The sequence below is a fragment of the Lycorma delicatula genome, chromosome 1 (assembly GCF_047948215.1).
Source record: "Lycorma delicatula isolate Av1 chromosome 1, ASM4794821v1, whole genome shotgun sequence".
In the NCBI taxonomy this organism is placed as follows: Eukaryota; Metazoa; Arthropoda; class Insecta; order Hemiptera; family Fulgoridae; genus Lycorma; species Lycorma delicatula.
In genome coordinates this window covers 79,287,689-79,305,134 of record NC_134455.1, presented here as the reverse complement: position 1 = coordinate 79,305,134, position 17,446 = coordinate 79,287,689, and the positions used below count along the sequence as shown (strand labels likewise).

At 30.8% G+C, this 17,446-nt stretch overlaps 1 protein-coding gene across 1 annotated transcript in view; it reads left to right on the top strand.

The window, feature by feature from the left end:
• The first annotated feature begins 741 nt into the window (after window positions 1–741).
• Window positions 742–17,446, top strand: part of LOC142319482 (uncharacterized) — a 439,670-nt gene continuing 422,965 nt past the window's right edge. Inside the window, exon 1 of the mRNA XM_075356813.1 lies at window positions 742–874. Coding sequence (XP_075212928.1) covers window positions 832–874 — 43 coding nt within the window. The 5' untranslated portion in view covers window positions 742–831. The remainder of the gene's footprint in view (window positions 875–17,446) is intronic.

The window sequence follows — 17,446 nt, the reverse complement described above, 5'->3', positions numbered from 1 at the left end:
CAGCTCGTCATAAGAAAATACAAATGGATAAAAAGTTTCCTCGGGCGATATTCGAATACTAATAATTTTATACTCCTTATACGAATAAATTGGTGGTTTAAAGTATAACATTATGTAAATTAAATATTCGTTTATTGAAAGACTGTTTCTTATATAAATAAACTGTATTTACTGGTTTTGAATTTATTTTTAATATGGAAAATCATTTTAAATATCATGAGAATAAATTTTATTTGTAAATGACAGATCGAAATATGACTTCCTTTGTTGTATTCTTTTTTCAATCTCTGTCGTCAGACGAAAGAATACGACGACATTATTACGTTTTAAATGTTAAAGACAAGTATTGAGCGTATTTTAAAAAATCCGAATTGTAAAATATTTAAAAGGGGGGATGAAATAGTATTACTCCGGAATAAAAGAGTAGGAAGAAGAAACGTCCCGCGGGAGCGTGCAGTCCAAGTCCGGGGTCCCTACTGCGGGAAGTGTCAACAAACCGGGATCGTTGGAGGGGTGGAGGGGTTCGAGAAGGGGGAACCGTGTGGAGGGGAAATGAAGCATCAGCTTTATAAAAAACAGCGCAGGAATTTTTTTATCGATCTATTTTTTCGTCGACCCGCGGAACACAGTTCGCCAAGTAGTGGCGGCATCTGGCGAGCGACTCGCGAACCCGGTCTCTGTCTGTGGAAATGAGAAAAAACTGCTTATTTTTTTACAAGTTTTTACTGTAGTGTAAGTGGAGGCTGTCGTTGAAGTGAGGTAGTCCCATCGTGGCAGTGAATACATTAGCTTTGATCGGATGAGGTGTGCGACCGCTATGCGAGGTGGGATATGAACCCGAGTCTTCGCCTGTGCGGCTGTGTGACCTCACGAGGTGAGTAGTCTTGCTTGTTTATTCGCCTCCCCTCCTGCGACGCCACCACCGACTTCCCCCTCCCTCCGCAGCGTCTTACGTGTGCTATGAATGGGCTCACCCTCCTTACACGCCGCTGCCAATAGTAAAAATTTTCTTCGCCTCAGAACCCTCTCCTCGCCTACGTCAGACACCCCCTATCAGACGTTCTCCTGTTCTTCGTCTCCGTTTTAGCTTTATTCTTCGAAATTGCAGAAAGAGGGTAGCTGGCTTCGTTCGCGAAAAAAAAACAATATAAGAAAAAAAACAAAACAAATTTTCAATCATAATGCAATTTTTTATTATATTATTTACGGTTTTCTCAAACTTTTTTTAAATTATTAAAAGTCCTTTAACTCAATATAATTATTAAATTTAGATGAATAATTTTAACGATTTTAATTAAATAAACAATATTAACATGTTCAAAAACGATCAAAATTATTAAAATGAGAAACTAACTCGTAATTTTGAAATGAAAATATCAAGTTATCATAGTTACGTGTTTTAATTGTACATTTGATTATAAAATGTATTTAAAAATAAGTTAGAACAGCAGATATATTTTTATGTTTTTATTAAAATTAGGGATAGTGAAACAAATTTCATTTTTAAAATTAATTGAAAATGATTTACTAATGAGAATATCCGATTAAATTATTAACATTTATTAGTTAGAAATCTAAATAACCTCTCTGATAAAATTATAAATTTACAAAATTAATATATAAATAAATTCAAAATAACAAATAAGTGTAAATATTAATAAAATTTAGTTTAAAAAAGAGGGAAATAAATATTTTAAAATTTGTTTACGATTAAATAGAATTTCCTTAGCATTTTCAAATCAAATATTTGTTTGTAAAATGTGTAATTTTTATAATTATTAATTTTTCAATTTGATTTATTTAAATTAATTACATCTAGTTTAGTTATATTCCTTTATAAATTTCCTATAAATGAAATATATATTAATAACAATACTAACTGTATTTACATTAGTAATTTACTTAATGTTTCGGTCTAACATTTTATTTAATCTATTCTTACAAAAATATTAGATTTGAAAAATAAATAATTTTACTTATAAAATAACATTAACTAGAGTTAATACGTTGAACACAATGTTGAGTGAATTTTAGAACAATTAAACATATTTAAATTTAGTGAATTAATGCAAAAAATATGACTTAACAGTACGTATAACATGTTTTAAATTAATTTTATTTGAGTTTTTTTTTAATGAAACCGCGGGCATCAATAGCTATTGTCATTAGCTCAATGGAAGGTGATAGCGTATGAAAAGATGCCATGCCTGATATAGATTTAATATTTTTTTAAATAGTAATAATACACACCAGAAATTTAGTGGTTGCTTAAGAAATAAATCTTTCTTTAAAATTAATCATTAGCAATAAAGTTTGAACAACCTAAAATACAGTTTTTAAAACGAATAAAAGTTTGAATCACTTTTAAATTATTCATTTTGGTTTTGGAAATGTTAAAAATTAATTGTATAAAAAATAGAAGTTAATTAGGTTTTATTGCACAAAAAAATTAACCATAATATATCAAGTTTTTTAATAAATTTATGGATGCAAAAAGTATTTTGAAAATTCTATTTTTCAGATAAAATAATATTGTTTTTCTATTTATATAAGAAAAAAATTAAAAACATATTTAGATTATAAATTTAATAGTTTCGAATACAAAATATTTTCTTTTTAACCACTTGCAAAAATGATGTTATTTAGCTTTGTCTAAATAACACAAAGGTAGCAACCACAATGAACTCCTAAAATAACAGCTGAGAATAGTCAAAACATAACTAGAAACGAATATAAAATTCTACTACTACCAGTATTTATTGACAGGGAGCCATTTTGTTTGAAAATAATAAAATTACTGATAAAAATAACAGTACTTTAACTTTTTTTAATGCAGACATTATAGAGTGTTAAAATTATTAGAACCTCCAAAATCAGCCACACATTTATAATATTTTTAAATGTACTAAAGTATTAGAAAACAGTAGTTTTAAAAACAGTCCACTCTAAAAACATAACATATTGCATAAATGATAAAGAATGATTGTAGTCATAATTGTTTTATATAAAGTGATTTTTATCACTGATAAAAAACTTTTACGCACATAACAAAAAATTTTTTCTTGTTATGATTGAATTACAAAATTGTAAACTCCCATTACGTAAGTGGTTCTTTATTATTTACGCTAAACGTTGAAGTTAAAGTATTTTGTGTTTTCTTCTTATGTCAAGAAATTGATTAGTTTATTTAATTTGTATCACCAATTGTTAATTAAATAAATAATATTGAATTAATTTCAAAGGCAACAGGATTTGTTTCTTATGTAAAATTAAAAAAGTTTTTTGCAACAAAACTTAAAATGACAAGGGAAATATTTTTCGGTTATTATATATATATATATATATATATATATATATACATACATTTACAATATATATATATGTACATTCAATTAACTTGTGAATCTAATTTGGAAAATTATTGATTAAAAAATAAATTCAACATTGGTTCGGTATGTACAATAAAAATTATGTTTATGAGAAAAATATGTTTACTTTGAAATAAGAATTGAAGCTTGTTAAAAAACTGTTACTTATTTTTTTCAACTTTTATTTTTAAAAACCCATTATTTATAGTAGTCTATATACTAATTGAATTTTTTTCTTTTTATTATTTTCAGATTTACTTATTTTATTTTAAATAAAAAATATAAACTCAAATAAATACAAAAAGATGTTACATTTAATATAATTGTTAACTATTTGTTTCAAATAATATTGTTTTTAAGTATGTAAACATAAAAATATACCTGAGTATAAAACAATTGTTGTCGAGGTGAAATTTTAAAAACAGAAAAATTTCCGTTGAGATAAATTAAATTATTGTAAAATATAGGCTATATAACGAATAACAAGTTGATCTGTACAAATATTTGTCGTTTTTAACAATCAATTATCAATTCACAGAATATGTAGTAAGAATTGGAATGATAGTCTGTCACGGAGTTCGATTGTTCCCGCCACAGAGTACCAGGCGGCAATCACACGAGAGATATTGACAAAGTATTTTTTATCAGTTTAATACTGACTGGTGGAATTAACCGTATAAGAATAGACAAACAAATTTTTTACTAATTAATATTTATTTGGACATATAATCCACTTTTTCTAAGCTACTACTGTTCGCTTACAAAGCATTGCAAAATTATTTATTTTATTAAATAACATTTAACAAATTTTCTTAATATTATCAAAGTTAAACTTTTTTAAATTTTAACGAATAAAAATATTTATTACATCTTTTGAAATATTCTCTACATAATATTTATTTTTATAGGTCAATGTATGATACAGTTTTTAAAAACCAGTTCTTTTAAGATTATCGAAGTTAAATAATTTAGGGTATGAGTAATAATAAACAAATGAAAGTAATTATTCTAAGGAGAAAATTTAACTGAACCTCTAAATATTGACATCTTTCCTTTATAATAAAAAAATTCTTTTAATAACCAATGAAATTACAGATTGTATCATTTAATACTAGGCTATGTTGGATTTTTAAAGACAGAACTAATTAATAAATAGAACTGTTAATGTATTGATTTACTGTAAATGTATTGTATTGAACTGTTACTATATTAATTTATAGAAATGTTAATGTGTATGTATGTGTATACACACACACACGCGCGCGCGTGCGTGTGCGCGCGCACGCAGGTAAATATATACACACGCACAGACAAAAAAGTAATTTTTAAAAGCCATGTTTTTAAATTATGTGAATTGTAATTTTGCTAATAAACAAAACTGTGCTTTAATAAATACAATTATATGTAAAGAAAATATTTTGGTACTTTGTTATCTCACTCCCACTTTTTCGATGCAACTTCTTCAGATATTATGAGAAAATGATAAGTAGCAACATTTATTTAAGGTGGAAAAAGCACATTTTTTAATGAAAAATAAAAATTACAAAACACCAATAAACACCTCATAAATTCAGTGTAAATTCATAAAAACCATAATATAAGCACTTTCGGAGGATAAAATTCGCAAACACTATTGAGAATACAGTTAAAAGATATTTTAATTGTATTCTCTCACAGTTTCCAATATTTTTACGCCACGTAAATTCAACAAAATAACTCATCAAATGATGACGAACAATGCAACGATTTTTCTATTCCTCCATTTGCAAGAACCCCACAATCTTTCTATATTTTCAGTGTGGACTTCTGTCTATGGATCTACAAAATTATATTTGTGATTCATTTTTGCATGATGAAAGCCTTTATTTAAGAGTGGAATTTTGATATGCTCTTCAGCTATTACAATATATACTAGTATTATCTTTAATTCCTCTTTTGACATTCAACAGTGTAAGAGCTGATCCATCAGGCACTATTTGTATAAAACACTCCTTTACCTCACGTCAAATACCACCAAAAGGCACTGTTGCGGTAATACTCCAGCATCGTTTTCCATTTTTATAAATAAACTTTCATCATTCCTCGTCCTCCGATTTTTGACACATCTCTCTTTTGAATAATATAAATTTCTCTCACATCATTATTCTAGTCGACTGTAGCGTTTTGTCTCATTTCTAACTCACGTTCATTCCATTATACACTTGTTAATAAATAGCAACAACAGTATACAAATCTAACGTTTTTTACAATTGGTAACCGAATACCTTATAACCAATTATCTTTGCGTAAATATATATCTTTTCAACAATATCTTTTCATGCAGCGATTACGTTGATGTTTAAAATTTAAAGTGTGCTTTTTACTTCCTTGTGTGAAATAAAGGAAGTATCGTGATCGCGAAAAATTTCGGTTTCCAGATTGAACAGAAATATCCATTTTGACCATCCCTGAATTCATTTTGACTAATTTCGGCTTGACGTCTGTACGTACGTATTTATCTCTGTTGCATAACTCAAAAAACGATTAGTCGTAGGAAGTTGGAATTTTGGATTTAGGCCTGTTGTAACATCTAGTTGTGCACCTCTCCTCTTGATTGCAATCGACAGAACCAAAGCGTCCAAAAAATTCAAAAATCAAAAACAATTTGACTTTTGGACTTTTGCTTAACTTCAGTAATAAGCCCTCATTGAGAGCTTTTCAACGATATACATAAGTGGTACTTATTTTCATTAGCTCCACACTTATAGCCGAATAAAATTTTAATTAATGAAATATTTGGCTCTTATAAGGGGAAAGCAAATCCGTTCGAATCAGACTTCATACCCTTTTTTTTAATTTAAGTTTATTGATTTATTAATAATTATGTATTAACTTCTCAAAAAATATTTTTTTTTTTTTGTAAAAAAATTTTTACAATGAATAATTATTCAGCAATAATAAAAAAAAAAAATATATATATATATAACATTTAAAAAAAAAAAAAATTTTATGTACTTTTCATTTTAAAGCATGTATAAATTAATTTAATAGGCGTTCATGTATTGTCCACATAAGATTTCTTTCATTTACGGATATCGGCAGATGACTTTTTCTTGTAACAATGAAATTGAATTTTCTTCGGCATTTGGAAATTCCAATATTTTCTTGTCTACAATGTGTATAACTCTAATCTCAACGATAACGATTCATCCAATATTCTAACAAATTTTCAAAATTGAAGGTTTACATTTCTGGTGTACATGTGTTATAATAATATTTCTTGGATGGGGAAAATACGAAAATCATGTAATTCCGAGGTAATTTTATTTGAAAAACATATCTTTATTGATTTTACAAAATTTTTCACCAAAAAAAAGAAAAGAGTAGCGATGCGATAACAATATGTAACGTTATTAATAAATTTCTTATAGGTATATTTAACGTTAATTAGACGAGGTAGAGCGTGAGGCGAGCGTAGGTTACGTTTGGTTATGTCATGTTAATACTCACCGGATTGGTCTAGTGGGAAACGCGTCTTCGCAAATCAGGTGATTTGGAAGTCGAGAGTTCCAACGTTCAAAACCTAGTAAAGGCATATACGGATTTGAATAGATCGTAGATACCGGTGTTCTTTGGTGGTTGGGTTTCAATTAACCACACGTCTCAAAAATGGTCGACCTCAGACTGTAAACTTCACTTGCATTCATACATATTATCTTCATTCATCCTCTGAAGTAATACTTGACGGTGATTCCCGGAGGCTAAACAGGAAAAAGGTTATGTTGAATTATGTACGATTTGTCAGTAGTTGGAGTCAAACATAATTTGAACAAACATAAGCTACGCTCGCTTCGCTCACTAATAAACATATTTTTTGTTTAATATATCCTATAAATGTTATTTTTTGACAAAGAAGTTGCATCAAAAAAGTGAAAAAAGTGTTGGTGCGGTAACAAACAAGTACCGATATTTTCTTTAAAAAAAAGATTTTATAAAATAAAAAGTTTGAATTAATAATACGGACATGATTACGAGTAAAATAAATAATTGGTTGTGTCTCTTCCTTTCATCTGAAAGGTTCTGTGTTTGAATTCCAGTTAATCTTTTCTTTTTTAATTGTGTTACTCTATAGAAAATTTTGTTTTATTATTTTTCAGTTTAGAATTTTGTTACATGGCATAACAAAACTGACGACTGCTTTGAGTGATTTTAATTTATCGTTGATGTTGGTGCTAATGATAATGTTTCTGTACGGGTTAGCCAAAACTGTGATCTCAAAACAAAAAAAAAAACAGAAAATATATACTTCTACAAACCTACATATAATAAATTTAAAATTGATTTGATGAAATGCATATTTAAGTAAAGAATTTAAATTAAATAGAATTAATACGTGAAAAAGGAAATAATTAGTTTAAAAATTCTTCATTTCAGTAATCTTTAAAGAAAATACATTACTCTAACTTTTTATTATTCTTTTATTGCTGAAATAATGTTTATTGTAGCATTTTACTAGACATTAACATTTTAAAAATTATATACTTAGATACATGATTTTAAACTTTACTTGTATTTTTCTGAAAAAATGTACAGTAGAATGTGTATACATAAGAGGAAGTAAAAAAAAAATGAAGAAAATGTTTTAAAGGTTATTTCTCTTAATATTTTATAAACCAGTAAAATCAAAAGATGTTAAAAAAAATTGAAGAAACTTTTAAGTAACCATTATTTTTAACGTAACTTACTAAAACTTTTAATAAGTTTATTAAAAATATAAAATAGATTATAATGATCATAAAATTAAAATAAGTATTAAGTGGAGGACTATTGGACTCAAGTTGAAGAGATTATTCTCTGCGGGTATTCCCAGTATAATTAAACACGTCGATTGCCCTCTGGTCAGAGCAGGTATCCATTCGGACAAACGACAGTTGCCAAGGCCGGTCCCTCTCCAGCTAAACTAAACGAGGGCTAGATTCTGAAAAAAAGAAGAAAATATTTTCCACTTTTAATATCAGTTAATAATTTATAAAGAATATTTGTAATTAATATGGATTATTAAATGAGATAAAATCCCATAAAAAAAATCCTTACAAATTTCTTTCAAGTAATCTAATTTTTCTTCTACCAGTCAGTTGATTGTCGAATTTTACTTTCCCGTCTAGCGCAATAGCAGAGCTATAGCTTTAGAAGGGAAAGCATTGTAATCGATCCAATTTGGGCATAATCGGTCACTGAATTGGGTATGGGGTTCACTGGATCTTGACGTTTTGATAGCTAAGGAACACAAAAAACCCAAAAACCGATTGAAACTTTCCGTATGTATGTGTGTATTTTCATTGTTTTCTTCTAAATCACCTTATATCTCCAGAACTACTGGACCGATTTTGACCAAACGTGGTTAGATTACTTCTATTATATATGGGGCATTGATTTCATTAAATTTTCAATTTAAAAGGTCATTCATTGGGTGAGGCTTGAACAAGGTTACCCTCAGTATCTCGAGATTTCGCCTAATTAACGTCTTATTTTTCTTAGGCACATTTGGTAATAGTTAAAAGATAATAATATTTGTGAAAAAAAATTACAAAATCGCACCCGCATCTCAAAAAAAAATTCTAAATATACTAGTGACTTAAGTGCTTATACTGCGTCAATATTAACCCCTATCATAACCAGGAGCGCTAGTGTAGCACTGACGCACAGCTGTTGTAGCCGTCTACTATGTTGTGACGTTACAGGTGAGCAGTAGAATTAAATAAATGAATAAAATATTTAAATTGTAAAAAGTATTTAAAGTAGTCGCTAGTACCGCCACACTTGCGCGAATAAAATACGGTAATTCGCGCGCTCTTTAGTTTGAATCATTGAATTAAATAAACAAAATAATATTACATATAAATAAAATTATAAATGTTTTAAATTAAGTCGTGTGTGTAAACCGTGGATCAGAAAAAACCACGTGACAGTAAAGTCTAACAACTGATATGTCAGCTTTTTTTTCTATATTTTAATTTTCGAGATTCTATGGTAATGAACGTCTAATTTTAGAAGTTATCTCCCTAATGTCGGTCCCGACTTTTCTCCTAGTACTTTCATTATGATCTTGAACCGGATTTCTTTGATCTGTAAACATAGATTATTTTGTATCCCTTCTTTTATTCACATTGTTTCCCGTACTTTCCATTTAACTCATAAATATATTCTGCTTTTTCTACCAATTTATTACATTTTCATTTAAGTTGGTCATGTGTTTCTTGGTCTATATAAGCGAAATATTACCTGTAACGTATCATTCATATTTTACTCTCCATCTTCAGTCGTAAACTGCATATAGGTTGATAAAAATTACAGATGGTGTTAGTTTTGAATTTTTTCACAAAATGTGTTGTCACATTAAATAAGATAAGCACAAAAATTTCAATAAATAAATTACTATTAGTAAATTGATAGAGATATCAATTAATTGAGATGCTTTATTCTTATTTACTAAAAAATAATAATAATAATATTATATAATAAATGCTGCTGCAGGTGTTTTCTTATTATAATTACAAATAACTTGTTATTGTAGTGAAAGTACCCGTAGTTAGTAATTAATAATTATTAATGTATTTCATAATTATCTTTAATTATATACAATTTTTAATTTTATTTAAATTTTATAAAATTCTATTTAAGTGAATAACAGGCGAGTGCATTCGTCTTATGTCAGATATTGAGTCTGCTTAAAACCTAAGTACAAACATCCTGTCTAATTAGTGAAATTTATAATTCTGAGCACAAACTTAAAATACTTTTAATAATATTACTTTTCAGTAATAAGCAGTATTAATTATAGAATGACAATAATAAAAAAATAAAATCCTAATAATATATTTTATTCAAGTAAATGTATTTTAAAAATACGATATTAAATTAAAAATTTTAAAATCGTTTCATCTTTGAATATTGTTAGATAACCTGCAATTAAAGTTGAACAACTTTAAATTACCTGATTGGATGTCAATAATAATATCAGTAAACTTAAATAAACTTAAATCAGTAAAATTAAAATAACTGTAAAAGGTTATTAGAATACTTTCATTAATTTTACAAAACTGTTAATTTTGCTTAACTATAGTAATAAGCAATTTAACCAAATTTACGGAAAATATTTTTTGTTACAATAAATTTTAGACATACCTCAAAATTTAAGTCAGTAATTCTTGTCTAAAATTAGCTTTATATTATTATTATTATTATATATATATATATATATATATATATATACATATGGGAAGTCATTAAGACAATAATAACATTAGATACATTTTTTCATTAAAAATTATTTATATTATTATCAGAAATTCTTAATATCCTCCAGAAATTTATTAATTAAAATTTTATTGGTTAATTGTTGATTTTTCATTTTTTAAATTTTTTAACATTTCACAAAATACAGAAATTAGTTTTTCTAGTAATATGCCGAATTCTTGGTGGATTGGTTGGATCTCTACCTTTCATCCGAAAGATTCTTAGTTCGAATCCCGCTAGGCTTGGCATTTTTCATACGCTATATCTATCCATAAGAAACTGAAATTTGAAAAATCTAGTTTTTGAATAAGTAAGTAGATATGTTTTTAAATTAATTAAAATAATCTATTGAAATTATTTTTAATTTTTTTTTTATAAGAAATTTATACCTAACATATTATTGTATGTTTAAATACGTATAACATTTACATACATTTTTTACATTTAAACATATTGTATGTTAAAATTTAAAAAAAAATATCTTACCTTAAAATTTAATAGTCTACAAACTCACTTTTGTAAAATAGTCTGAATTAACTTTAAAACCTTGTCCTAGACAGTTCGATTTTGTAAATTAATGGGACAATTTAGTAGACAGTAAATATATATTTTTTTAATATTTCTATATTAATTTTTTAAACCGAATCAAACGGAGATCTTATTTCGATAGGTATATTTTTTTATAATTTTTTCTGAATGGAAATTCCTTCTTAATAAAAAGAAACATTTACGAAGACAATCAAAACTATTTTGTTCTTTATTTTAGTTATTACCACTACTAAGTTCTGGATTGTGATAATGTATATCTTTGATAACATTATGAGATACTTAACTATAAAATCTTACTTTATTCTACTAATTATAAAATTTAATACTTAAAATTAAACTATTAAGGTTGTTAAAATTATTTTAGTAAAGATTAAAAACTAGTTAAAAACTAGTATTTTCATTATATTTACATTAATTTAAAGCTTAGTTAATTGAAATATTAAATTATGTAATATTTAAGAAGTATTTTCGGTAAAAGTTTTTCAAATTCACCTTAATATTATAGTTTCAAACGAATTTTTGTTCTTTCTTTCTTTCTTTTCGATTTATTATATGTATTTTAACAATTTGTCAATTTGTCATTTTAAACCATTATATTTTTTTCTTTCCGATTAAGCTGTAAAAACAAATTTAAATAGATGAACCGCATTTTGACATATTTAATTTCATTCCCAAATTAATGTACTAAAATTGTAGTTTATTTTGTATGTAATAATATAGACTAAAGCCAGGTAAAAATTTAAACCCATAAACCTACAGATTCTTTTTAACATATTAGATTCATTATGGGTGTCGCAGGTTCTCTATTACAATAATATTTTTATATGACAAATAAAATGTAAAGTTTAGATGTGGATTAGGTGAGGGTTATTTAAATATTAATGTGTTTTTCTTTATAATTTTCTTCTTATTTAAATATTTGCTTTACACTTTAGTTCTAAAACCTCTGAGCTTCATTATCCGGTCCTGACCAGGACCATGCAATTACTAAACTTTACGTTAAGTTTACAAGATCACTACTTTTGCTTTTAATGCATGATTAATTCAATCATATTATAAATAAATAACGTATAGTTTTTTTTTTATTTTAAGTTTATTACAGATTTCTACTTTCTAATATATCAGAAGTATCGAGAGAAACTTGATATATAATAAATGAGTAGCAGTTTATGTTGATGAAAAATTCTACGGAAAAAGTAGTATGAAACTGAAAGAAAAAACTTAAAGCTTTTTCAAACGAATTAATTTCCTCAAGATTAAAGTAAAAACTAAGAAATAGTAATATTTAAAATAAAAAAAAAAAAAGAAGAGAAGATTTTCATATTAAAGCAGACTTTTCAAAATTTAACTCGTTTTTTATTTAAAATATTTAATCATTTTATTTCTAATAGATTAAGTATAAATTTTATAGTTTTTTATATCATCAATAAAATAGGATTTATTTCAACGAATGAAAAATAATTCTATTCATTGAACGTTTTACTGAATAAAGACACTAAATATAATTTTTTGCCAAAAAAAAGTGTTTAAATTGCATTGCTTTATGACATTGTCCCTTTCTATATTATGATTATGACATTTATAAAGTATTTGAGGTACAGCAGACGCTGTACTATACATCCGCTGATATTTGCTATACATCCAGTCTGTTGTATTTGGGATGAAGGTGCCATTTGTGTAGGACAGAATATCAAATATGTCTTGATGAGTTTGGCATGTTGATGTTTAGCGGTATTTTCGGTCGGTAAACAAGATAATCGGTATTCCTTAATTTCTTAGAAATTTGTATATATGATCCTTGTTATTCTTGGATGTAGCTATGCACTTTAACTAATTGTTTTTTTTTTCTTATATTTCAAGATTAGATTGGTTGCAACCTAAAGTTTATACGACCTAACAAGCAAATTCAGCCATTTAAAATTTTAAGTGTAACCGCTTTCAAAATACTAAATAAAATATAGAAAAATGTGAATGAATTTATTTACTCACATATATGAATTTTTAACAATTTAACGCTGTTTGTTTTCCAATACCCTATTTTTAAATTATCAGAAAGTATAATTTAAAATATATATCAACCCACTGAGTTGGTCTAGTGGTAAACTCGTCGTTGTAAAGCTGATTTCGAAGTCGAAGTTGTCAGGTTCAAATCATAATAAAGGTAGTTTAGCTTTTATTCAGATTTGAATACTGGATCGTGGATACCGGTGTTCTTTGGTAGTTTTTTCTTTGTATTTCTCCCCCTCTGCAGTCGAACCCTTAATTAAGCATAAACCCTGCTCCAGGGGGTGCCAGTACGACAAACTGCTTCGGCAACGCCACTAGCCGAGGCTAAGCCGCTCCTAGGGCATCAACCAGTTAGCCGGGACTCGGTCTTTTGATTCCTTGCCTCTAAAGAGGAACCCCAGAAGGAATCTGGCACCGGGACTACCGTCTTACTTTCCCCCCAAGTGTCCCTGCAATGGAGTCCCCATCCAATCATTGATAGTAAGACGCGGGAGTCTCCAACTCCTCTCGGATGGGGCTGTTCATCATAGGACATCTTCTCCGCCGACATTGTTGTTGTTGATCAGCGCCCCAACATAGTTGCATTCTTCAGGACCAGAATACATCGCAGCACCAGTATAAAACCAAAAGCCTCATACATGATGAGGAAATGCTTCCAGTCGATGGCCGTCCTTCCCGCAGTCCACACACTTTCTCGGATTACTACACCGGGCCCGAAGGTGCCCCGCCTGTCCTAGTTGAAACATAAACCAGTCCGATCTTTGGTAGATTTTTTTTTTGTTTAATCTCCCGGACCACCGTTAGGTATTGCTTCGGAGGACGAAATGAATGATTTATAGCATGTGTAAAAATTCCATGGCTGGCCGGGATGCGAACCCGGGACCTTCGTATAAAAGGCCGAGACGCTACCACTCGCGCCACGGGGCCGGCATCTTTGGTAGTTTTTTTTTTTTTTTGTGACTGCTCCCCTAAGCCGGTCCGACTGGTTGGTATTACGCCACCCAGGGGAGTGCCTGTTATACTCTAATGGGCCTCCCCACCTACCGGCTGTATGTCCGGCAAGGCAGGTCGGCCCACCGGTCAGGTCTTTTAAGTCTCATTTGCCCTTCTGTATCGCTACGCCATACCTTGGAAAGTCGTGACGCATCGATGGGTCTTTTACACTTGTATAGACCTATTCTCCCTCGGGGTCCCCAGTGGATCATTGGAACTGACACACCTAAGCATGCCAGACCTCACCACTGGGGCTATCCACCCTACCCTAATCTATTCACTCAGAAGCCCAGTTTCCTCTCGTCTTCGTTTTTTACTGTTAAGATATTCCTGATAGTTCCTTCAATTCTTTTCCAATTGCCCTCACTATGTAGCATGTTACTCGTAATCTCCTCAGATCTCATCGTTGATAAATTTGTGTCCCGTCTATTTCGTATCCATCTGATGCATTCCTTGAAGGTATGGTCTGCATCGTCCTCAATGCCGCAGTACATACAGGCCCAACTTCTGTCTTCTCCCAACTCTGTGAAGGTAAAAATTAAAATTACCGTGGCCCGTAAAGTACTGCGACAAAAAGAAGTCCACCTCCCCGTGTTTCCTATTGATCCAACTCTCAAGGTCAGGGATTAGCTGTTTTGTCCTGCTAGCAGGTCCTACCTCTCTCCACCTTTCTTTGCACCTAGTTATCAGCCTATGCTTAGCCTCCTGAGTTTCCAGTCCTTGCGATATCTCTACCCTGTAATGGGCCATTAAGTCGATTGGAGGTACTTCTGCCAAAATGCAAAGTGCCTCATAGGAGACTGTTCTGTAAGCGGAAACCACTCCCAGTAACAGCCTCCTATGCGTTCTCACAAGTCTATTTTTGTTTTTCTTGATTCGTAATGAAGTCCACCATGCAGGCACTGCATACAATAAAGATTATACAACTGCCGATGCTGTCACCTTTCTTTTGGACGCTCTAGAAGCCTTCTTTGTTGACATGATCATATTTAACCCTTTTATCATGTTGTCCGCTTTATTGCATATACTATTAATATGTTCAGAAAAAGGAAAATTTCTCTGAAAGAGAATTCCCAGATATTTCAGGCAGCTTGTCTCCATTATTTCCTGTCCATTCAACAATGTTCAGACGTTCTATAACTCTTCTACCAGTAAACGTGATGAATTTACATTTATTTGTTGATAACATAAGTCCCTTTTCTTGCAACCATTCATGTATCTTTGCAAGCGCCATATTGGCCTTCTCCTGCACCTCCAATCCCGTCTTGCCCTGTACAAGGACTGCCAAATCATCCGCATAGGCTATTGTTTCCACACCAGGCGGATAGTCCAATTGTAGAACATCATCAAAGGTGAGGACCCACAAAAGAGGACCCAAAACCGAGCCTTGGGGAACTCCACCGTATATATTGAATATCAATTCTCCTTCTTGTGAATTCACTGTACAAGTCCTTTCTGAAAGGTATTTCGCCACCTGTCTCCTCAAGTACGGGCTGATGTTTTTTGCCTGTAATGCCCTATGAATCTGACTCCACTTTATTGTGCCGAAAGCATTTCTCACATCTAAGGAGACAAGAAGCGGAATTCTTCTAGTTCTCCATGTACCACTTTTTACCTCAAGGGCCCAATTTATTACCATGTTAGCAGCTAATACGGTGGAGTGTCCCCTCCAAAAACCAAATTGATTTGGGCTAATCCCTTCAGCTTCTTCAACTTCTCTAGTAATTCTGGCGGCCAACATTTTTTTCAACCGCCTTTCCCAGATTGTTCAATAGACTAAGGGGTCTATACTTCACTTGACCTTGTTCATCATTACTTTTTGGGAGGAAGACCACTCTGGCCTCCCTCCAACATCTGGGAAAAGAATCCCTTTCAAGCCCATAACTGGCCAAGTCCGTCATTTCCCAAGGCAACTTCTTTATTAAGCCTTTCAGTATGGCTGCTGGTATGCCATCGATGCCAGGGCTCTTCTTATTACCTAGCTATCCAATTGCACAACCCAACTCGGCAGGCGTAAATCGTCTAGGTTCAAACTCTGGTAAAATAACTCCAATTTCTTCTTCACATGGAAAAAGTTCTTTAAACTGAATCTCTGCTTGACGTTTACTGAGTGTTGGTAGACGCCTGCCAAATTTCTTCATTACTATTTTGTAGGCTTGGCCCCAGGGATCCTTGTCCAAGTCCTCACACAATCTCATCCAATGACCCCTCTTCGATTTTTGACGGACCTGTTTAGCAATCTTCTCGTTTGAACATATGAGTGGACTGCCATGTCATATTCCTGGCCACCTCTAATTCTAAGCCTTTGTTTTTTTCTTCTAGCTTTTTGTAATACTCTCCGGTAGCCCGCTATTTCATCAGACCACCAGTATACTTGTCCCCTGCGATTGGTGGCTCTAATTTCCTTGTCCATTTCCTGCTGTATGATCGTCGTGAGAGTATCAGGTGTTGCCTCTAATATATTACGGAGCCTATATGCGACCCTTTCTACTATTCTTTCAATCTGTTGTGCCAAAGGTCTTATTGGAAGCTGTCTATCCATTGTTACAAATACTCCATCCTTCATTATTAACTTAACAACAAAGTGATCGCTTGCAATGTTCTGATCTAATACACGCCACTCATATTGATCACTTCCCGATCTGCCATCAATGATGACCAAGTCCAATACTGAGCAATGGCCTCGAGCTTCAAACGTCGGAGTATTATCATTTATACAATAGTATCCAAGGGACTCCATTAAATCTGCAAATAACTCTCCTCTCCGGTTATTATAGGAGCTACCAGCTAACCTCGATTTACAGTTGAAATCGCCCATCATACTCTAACAAGATAGTATTCTATGAATACTATCCAGATACTTCTCGTAATCTCCAAGACTTATGTTGGGTGATACATATGCTCCTGCTATAATTGTAGAGTCCGTCTCTGCCACTACAAATCCCTCTGTTCTTGTTTTGAAGCTCAATGCCAATCTCCCACTCATATATTTATTACTACATCTCCAACAGTGTCAGCCATCCAACCGGTTTTGGCTGCTTCGTAGATATTAGGCTCCGTAATTATTATTATATCTATATTTTGTTCTATAGCCAGTTCATTTATCAAGTCAAGGGGCAACGAGCTCCTGTTTGTGTTTGCTAGAAGTACTTTAAGCATTACTGTTACTAGTGCATGCCCAGGCTCCCGTTCTGTGGTCTTGACTGCCACAGTTCAGGCAGTTTTTGGGTTCCCGACAGTCCACTATTTTGTGA